The following is a 7,368-nucleotide window of genomic DNA, read 5'->3' as shown; positions in this document are numbered from 1 at the left end:
GTGGGGGCGGGGCGGCTCACCCGGAAACAGCTCCCCCCCCCGCAGCCCGCCCCGACCAGCGTGCAAGCCACACCCCCTGCGAGCTCTTTGCCTGCGGGCTGGTCAACTCGGGCCGCGGCTCCGCCCACGCCCCCTCGAGGCCTGGCCAATCGGGTGTGCGGAAGGGCGGGCGGGTCCGCGCCCAGCCCCTCTAGGGGCCAGAACTTGAGCTGCGGAAGGCCCACCGGAGCCCACGTTGGGGCGCAGGGGAGATGCGGGCGGGGTCCCTGTGAGTCCGGCTCCGAGGCGATTACACTCTTTGGCGTCCTCCTCTTCCCAGCCTAGCGCATACTTGGCGGTGGTTGATTGTTGAAAGTATAATCGGGTGTCAAGGACATTAAAACAACAACTTAATGCCTAACACAATAGCTAAGTTCATTTTTGCAGACTTGAGTATTTTAAAGCTGTTGAGTTCAGCACCAGGCTGCCTTCCAGGTTTTCAGAGAAAATTAATTCCAGAGTAATTACTCAGGGCCAGCTCTGTGCCATGGATTGAGGGATGTGATGTGAAAGACTCCGGAAAAGCTCTTGAGTCTGATAGGGGCATCAAACCGACCTAGGATGGGTACAGCGCAAAATTTGACTAAAGGTCTGTGCGGGGTTTGGTCAGAGTCTGTGCAGGGGCCAGAGGGAACTGGTGAGGGTTTTGGGGCTTGGGTGACCTCGTAGTATTGGGAGGGTGAAGTAGGGGTGTAGATCAGTACCCTAGCCGAGGAATGCCTTTATAAAGATGCATCAGGGATTGGAGAAAAACTGACTCTGACTTGCTGAAGAGGCCAGTGGGCTGGTTATTACACTTCCTCTAAGATTTTATTTCTCAAAATTGGTACTCCAAACCTGTTTTATACATCTTTATATTTCAAGTTAAAGCGGCAGAAAGGCTTAATGCGTGCTAGGGAAATATGACCTGTGTAATTTCCAGCTACTAGAGTTCTGATCTGTGGTCAAATAAGGGAAATGGTAGAAATGAAGTCATATTTTTTGTGCATTTGAGTCAGGGACAGTATCATGCGTTTTACATTCACTTATTTAATTTTGATGACAATGTTACTATCCTCATTTTACAGACTAAGAAGAGTCTCCAGGGAGATTAAATAATTTGCCCCATGTCACACTGGACTTCCTCTGCAATGCCTGCTAGGAGGTTCCTTCAACTCATAGGGGTAGTTTGGATTCCCTGCTCATTTCTTTTATGACACCTGTTCCATCTGAGTTTATTGGTAACTAAGCGTAATTAGGACCATCTACCTCAGAGAACCTAAAAAGAGTGAAAAATTTAAGAATGCTGCTGTTTGGTGTAATCTGTTTTTCGTATGTTTCTCTTATTCTTGGCGGAAAGACCTGTTTCCATTCTCTACCCGACCCCAAATTGTTGACAACAATTTTACCTTCATCTCTCAGTCTTATCCACAAAAAGTATTGTGAATGCAACAATATGAATAAATCTTAAACATTATGTTAGGCAAAAGGAGTCAGACACAAGAATACATATTGTATTATTTCGTTTATATGAAATACAAACCAGGCAAAATTTACTTGTGCTGTTGGAAGTTAGGATAGCAGTTACCATTGAGGAAGACAGGCAGCACCCAGATGGGAGGCCACAGGGGCTTATTAGGGTGCTGGTCATGCTGTTTATTGATCTGAGTGTGAGTTACATGGATGCCTGTGCAAATTCATCAAGCTCTACATTTATCTGCATCATTTGGTATTTATACTTTAATAAAAAGTGAAAAACAAAACAAAATAACCCACAAAATTCAAAAAACCTACTGAACTATTGTGAATGCTTTGTATAGGTATAGGGCATTGTGCTAAATGGTATAGGGCATTGTGCTAAATGCTCTGAAGTGTATAAAAATAGAGATGAGGGGTTGCCAGGGCCTAGAGGGAGGAAAGCATGGGGAATAAGTGCTTGACAGGTACAGGGTTTTATTTTGGGGTGATGCAAATGTTTTGGAACTAGATAGAAGTAGTGGTTGTACAACACTGTGAATGTGCTAAATGCCCTGAATTGGTCATTTAAAAATGGTTAATTTTATGTTCTGTAAATATCATCTCAATTAAAAGATCAAATTGGGGGGTGCTTGGGTGGCTCATTCAGTTGGGCAGTTGACTCTTGGTTTCTGCTCAGGTCATGATCTTAGCTTAGCGCTGGCATCGGGCTCCACACTCAACAGGGTGTCTGTTGGCGATTCTCTCTCTTCCTCTCCTTCTGCCCCTCCTCCTGCTCATTTGTTCGCACTCTCAAGAAAAAAGATTTTATTTTTTTAAAATAGATTGAGACAGATTTTGACACAGGTTACACCAAACTGCAGCATTCTTAAATTTTTCACTCTTTTGGGACTTTTTAAAAACAAAGTTTCATTTACTTATTAGAGAGAGAGAGAGCAGGAGAAGAGGGAGGGAGGAAGAAGCAGACTCCTTGTGACGCGGGACTAGATCCTGGAACTCCCAGGATTATGACCTGAGCCAAAGGAAGTTGCCCAACCAACTGAGACACCCAGGGGCCCTCAGATAAATTAAAATCTTTTTTTTTTTTTAAATTTTACTTATTTATTTTACAGACAGAGATCACAAGTAGGCAGAGAGGCAGGCAGAGAGAGAGGAGGAAGCAGGCTCCCCGCTGAGCAAAGAACCCAATGTGGGGCTCAATCCCAGGACCCTGGGATCATGACCCAAGCCGAAGGCAGAGGCTTTAACCCACTGAGCCACCCAGGCGCCTCCAGATAAATTAAAATCTTAAAACAACAACAACAACCTGATTTAAAAGAAAAGATAAAATCAGCTCACTGAATGCAATGTAGTATTCTGGAATGGCTCCTGGAACAAAAAAGGGTGTTAGCAGAAAACCTGGTGAAATACAAAAAGTTTGGTATTTGTTGTTTTTTTTTCCTCAGTTTTGACGAATGTACTGTGTTTACATTAAGACATCAACATGAGGGAAAGCTAGGTGAATTGCACAGGAACTCTCTGCACTCTGCAACTTTTTTGAAAACTAAAATCGTTCCAAAGTAAAAAGTTCATTAAAGAAAAAAAGGCCTAGTGCCACTAGAACAGGATCCTAGCTTTCGTAAGTTAGTGGTAAGATCTTGAGCAAGTCACTTCTCCCTAATGAGCCTCAGTCTCTCATCAGCAAGAATAGGATTATGTTCCAAAAGTAATTTCTTTCTTTCTTTTTTTTTTTTTAAAGATTTTATTTATTTATTTGACAGGCAGAGATCACAAGTAGGCAGAGATGCAGGCAGAGAGAGGGGAGGAAGCAGGTTCCCCGCTGAGCAGAGAGCCCGATGTGGGGCTCGATCCCAGGACCCTGAGATCATGACCTGAGCCGAAGGCAGAGGATTTAACCACTGAGCCACCCAGGCGCCCCAAGTAATTTCTTTTTAAGAAGATTTTATTTATTCATTTGAGCGAGTGAGGAGTACATGTGCACAATTTGGGGGAGTGGCAGAGGGAGGGGAAGAAGCAGACTCCCCACCAAGTGGGGAACCCCATACAGGGCTGGATCCCAGGACACTGAGATCATGATCTAAGCCGAAGTTGGGTGCTTAACCAACTGAGCCACCAAGGTGCCCCAGTAATTTTTTTTTTTTTTTTTTTGCTAAGTAATCTTTATACCCAACATGGGGCTCAAACTTACATCAAGATCAAGAGTTGCATGCTTTGCTGAACCAGCCAGATGCCCCTGCAAACATAATTTTGCATGGGTAAAAATGGTAACCTTCCCACTCTCCGAATCCAGATCAGAGTCTCTAGGCCTGAAGGGCTATGACTTATAAAAGATGGTATTTTTGCCTTAACCTAGTAGGCAACCTTCAAAACTTCAGATACCACTATAGGAAAGATAAAGGTATGCTTGGAAGAGACTGGTTGATAACCTCAGATTCTTTCCAGTTTTTTTGTTTGTTTTTACCACCTCAAGGTCAAGACTCATAGTTTCCACCAACTTAACCAGCCAGGCACCTCCTAAATTTTGTAGTTTTAAGTCGTACTTCCCACTCTCAGGAAACCTGGTTTTCTTAGGTAGACAAAGTTTGGGAAGACGTAAAGCCATATGGAGGGAGAGTTCTTTCGGGATTCATTGACAGGAAGCTTACAATGAAGTAGAAACAGACTGGAGTAGATGAGAAGGCAAGCCTCCTGAGACAGGTTTTGTATACCGGGCCTAAGTATGGATTTAATGGGAAGCAGTGAGGGACTAGAATATAGCAAAGTTCCAGGAAGATCTGCGTGGCAAATGGTACACAGGGGAAGCTGGGGCAAGCAGAGATGTAGCAGGAAACAGCTCAAAGGAAGCCACAGGAGTCGAGATGGGATTTGAGAGCTTAGCTGAGTGGTGCTTATGGGAATTAAGAATGGATGTCTCTGTTGTGGAGAAGGGAAAAGCCACCAGATCTAATGACTACTTGGGTTGCAACTGTATAAAATGTTATTTATAAATTCATGATCTGAAAAAGTTTTGTAGATTAGAGGTAATACAGCATTGTAGCTGACATCATGAAGGTAAAGGTAGTTCTCCTTGATAGGATTTCAGAGTTCATACTTGAAAGCATTTAGAACAGTACAGACACATAGTAGGTACTCAATAAACGGTGAGTCATAGAGCAACTAGTAACGCACAGAGTGCCCAGCAGAGCTATGGAAAGCTCTTGCTGTGTGTGAAGAGCGGCATCTGCTGGTCATCCAAGGCAACGCAGGATCCCATATTTCCAAAGATCTGGCCCAGTCCACATTCTGAAAACGATATACAGGGATATCAGTGCATCCTCCCCAAACGCCTACCATAAACAAGCAGGATGAAACAGGAGTCATTACTTTTAACAAGAATGTTCTTTATTTGTACAAAGCATAATTTTCCTCAACATTCTTCACTCATTTGTCAACAAAGTTTTGACTGTATTCATTTAACAAATTAACAGTGTCAAACTACACACATTTGACTACCTGTCACCCTCCAAGCGCTCAACTTAGAGACAAACAAAAAAGTGCTCGGAGCACCAAATATCAAGAGAAAGAAAAAAAACAACTAGAAGAAATGTCAACAGAGTCACTTCAGAAGCAGTTAAATAGGATGGTTTTTTGCGGTGAGGATTAGATTCCTGAGCACCATCAGATTTCTGCACTTTGGGACGTTAAGCAGTTTATCAAAGTTCCTGGGTTGGCAGACGTGAGAAACGGAGGGAGAGAGAAAGTGGGAACTGGGAACAGAGGAGAGGCATAAGAGAGACAGGAAAGGAGAAGCACAGAGGGAGAAAGTTGTGCCTAGAAGAAATAAAGTTTGAAACTTGTCATGAATTGGAAGAATGAAAAACGAGAGCCACAAGCCTGGGAAATGGACTATAAGAGAAAGTCTGGAATTTTATACCTTCCAGGAGGTGACCATAAATCCTAAAGTCATACAGTGGTAGGCAGTGAGGTGCACCTAAGACTAAGCCATCTTTTGTTTTGTTTTGTGGTAAAAGTAAGATATTGGCACACTTGCTTGACTAATTCCATTCTACACGGCTGATTTAAAAGCATACGTGCCCAGAGCACGGCCACCCCAGCAGGTCAAATGCCTATCAGGCAAGATAGAGGAGCTCCTAGCCAAGTGGGTCTGGAGAAATAACAATTCAATTAATATTCCTGTCAAGTGAAGAGACAACAGATTTCATTCTTCTCCCGTAACCTTTTAGTAGTTTCCTAAAGCTAAACACATTCTGACCACTTTAATAAGCCAGTACTGCCAAATCTTGTACAATCAAAACAGGCTGAGCATGCTCAAAGCCGCAACTTTTTCTGAGCTTTGACTACCTCCGTGATCTGGGACACAGAAGGCGGCATGGAAGTCGTTACTCCTTTTTGGGGGGACGTTAGGAAGGGAACTGGGGATCAAAAACCGCCTAACCATAAGTAAACAAAAGAGATCAAACTGACTAATCAAATTAGCCACTCAGAATCCCTCTTGCCAAAAGTCATTACCTTCAGACGGATTCGGCAAAATGGGATTCCACTACTCTGATGGAAGCGCTGGTTTTGATAATTTTAGTCAGTTTTTATTTTGATCTTCTCAGGCTCTTCTGGCTGAGATTACTCTTCCCAGCGGGGAAAAGCTTCTCACAAACGTACCACATTTCAGGGTGGGACCTTCCAAGGTGCCACAGTCTTCCCGTCCCATTAGTTGTCCACTTCCTCCTCTTCATTCTGTTCCTCTTCTTCTAGCCTTTCCTCGTCTTCCTCGTTGTCCTCATCCCTGCTCTTGTCTTGCTCTTCTGGATCTGTTTTCTTGTCTTTGTCCTTCTTCTTTTGCTCTGAAGCTTCCTTTTTGCCTTTCTGCTCTCTCCTATATGCTGCGAGGAGGAAGGTGGGGGTGAGGAGGCAGGGCCGAACCCAACAGACCACAGCAGCTAAGGCCAACGAAAGGCTGGGGCAGAGAAGGGCACAGAATCTGCTCAGCATCACAGATCAGATCTGAGGCGGCACCACCTGAACGGATTCTGAGTCACATCCAGTCCTTGCTTCCTGTTCTTACAGGGACGCAAGCTGAGAAGACTCAGGGCCAGGTGAGCAGGTCACAAAGGATGGACATCCTTTACTTGGCTCTACAAAGGAAAGGGTCATTACCTTCCAGAGCTTCTTTCAACGGGGTAACGAACCGCTGGAACTCCATCTCTTCCATGGCCGAGAGCACGTCACTGGCATTCAGGGTTTTGCGTTTCCCTTTCATCGCGAAGTTGTTGGCGCTGAAAAAAAAAAAGATGGAAGGCCGTCGGGGGCCTGTCAGACCCACTCCTGTCCTGTAAGGGGTGGGAAGCGGGCATCAGAGAACCCTCCGCACTGAGGTAGAGCACAACTGTTGGGGTTTGAGGGATTCCAGGCCAGGGGGGTCTCTGCGGCTCCCTTCTGCCCCAGGCCCAGCTAAGCTCTGGCTCGCTCAGCCGCCTCACCAGGAAGTGGCGTACAGCACGAAGACGCTGGCGGCGCGGGAGATGGCGCTGCGGGCCTCCTTGGAGATGTTGACACCGTCCGGGAGCTGGGAAAAGAGCGTGGGTGAGTAAAGCTACCAGCCCAAGACCTGCTTCCCCAGCGGCCCGCCCGTCCGCCCCTGGCCCATCCGCCAGCCAGAGCTGCCCACCGCTTCCTTGATGATCCTGGTGATGACGGCATTGGGCAGGTTTAGGTCCTCGGGCCTCTCCGCCATTGCCGACGGCGCCGAGCCTCGCGCCTCCGTCTCAAGCCTCTTCCTCAGGCCGCCACGGCGTCCGGACTTCCCGCGTCGCCACAGTCTGATCCAAACCGGCTTCCGTCCCGCCCCACGTCGCCCCCACTGTGCCCCATAATGCCCCG

The 7,368-nt window shown here is 46.0% G+C and overlaps 1 protein-coding gene across 1 annotated transcript; it reads right to left on the bottom strand.

Annotated features, from left to right (window-relative positions):
* Positions 1-4,853: 4,853 nt before the first annotated feature.
* On the bottom strand, positions 4,854-7,269 carry POLE3 (DNA polymerase epsilon 3, accessory subunit). Its single transcript, XM_044265091.1, has 4 exons — positions 7,157-7,269; positions 6,969-7,054; positions 6,646-6,764; positions 4,854-6,371 (listed from the first exon to the last, which is right to left on the bottom strand). The coding sequence occupies exons 1-4, from the start codon at positions 7,220-7,222 to the stop codon at positions 6,199-6,201; spliced, it is 444 nt and encodes a 147-aa protein (XP_044121026.1). The 5' UTR covers positions 7,223-7,269; the 3' UTR covers positions 4,854-6,198.
* Between the last annotated feature and the right edge of the window lie 99 nt (positions 7,270-7,368).

This window comes from Neovison vison, chromosome 9 (genome assembly GCF_020171115.1).
Source record: "Neovison vison isolate M4711 chromosome 9, ASM_NN_V1, whole genome shotgun sequence".
Classification (NCBI taxonomy): Eukaryota; Metazoa; Chordata; class Mammalia; order Carnivora; family Mustelidae; genus Neogale; species Neogale vison.
This window is presented reverse-complemented; position numbering and strand designations above follow the sequence as displayed.

Excerpts from the sequence above, each read along its gene's own strand:
- POLE3 (XM_044265091.1), bottom strand. The coding sequence starts at position 7,222 with ATGGCGGAGAGGCCCGAGGACCTAAACCTGCCCAATGCCGTCATCACC. Across the intron at positions 7,055-7,156 it reads CCAGGATCATCAAGGAAGCG|CTCCCGGACGGTGTCAACAT; the intron begins GTGGGCAGCTCT and ends CTCTTTTCCCAG. Across the intron at positions 6,372-6,645 it reads GTTGAAAGAAGCTCTGGAAG|CATATAGGAGAGAGCAGAAA; the intron begins GTAATGACCCTT and ends TCCTCCTCGCAG.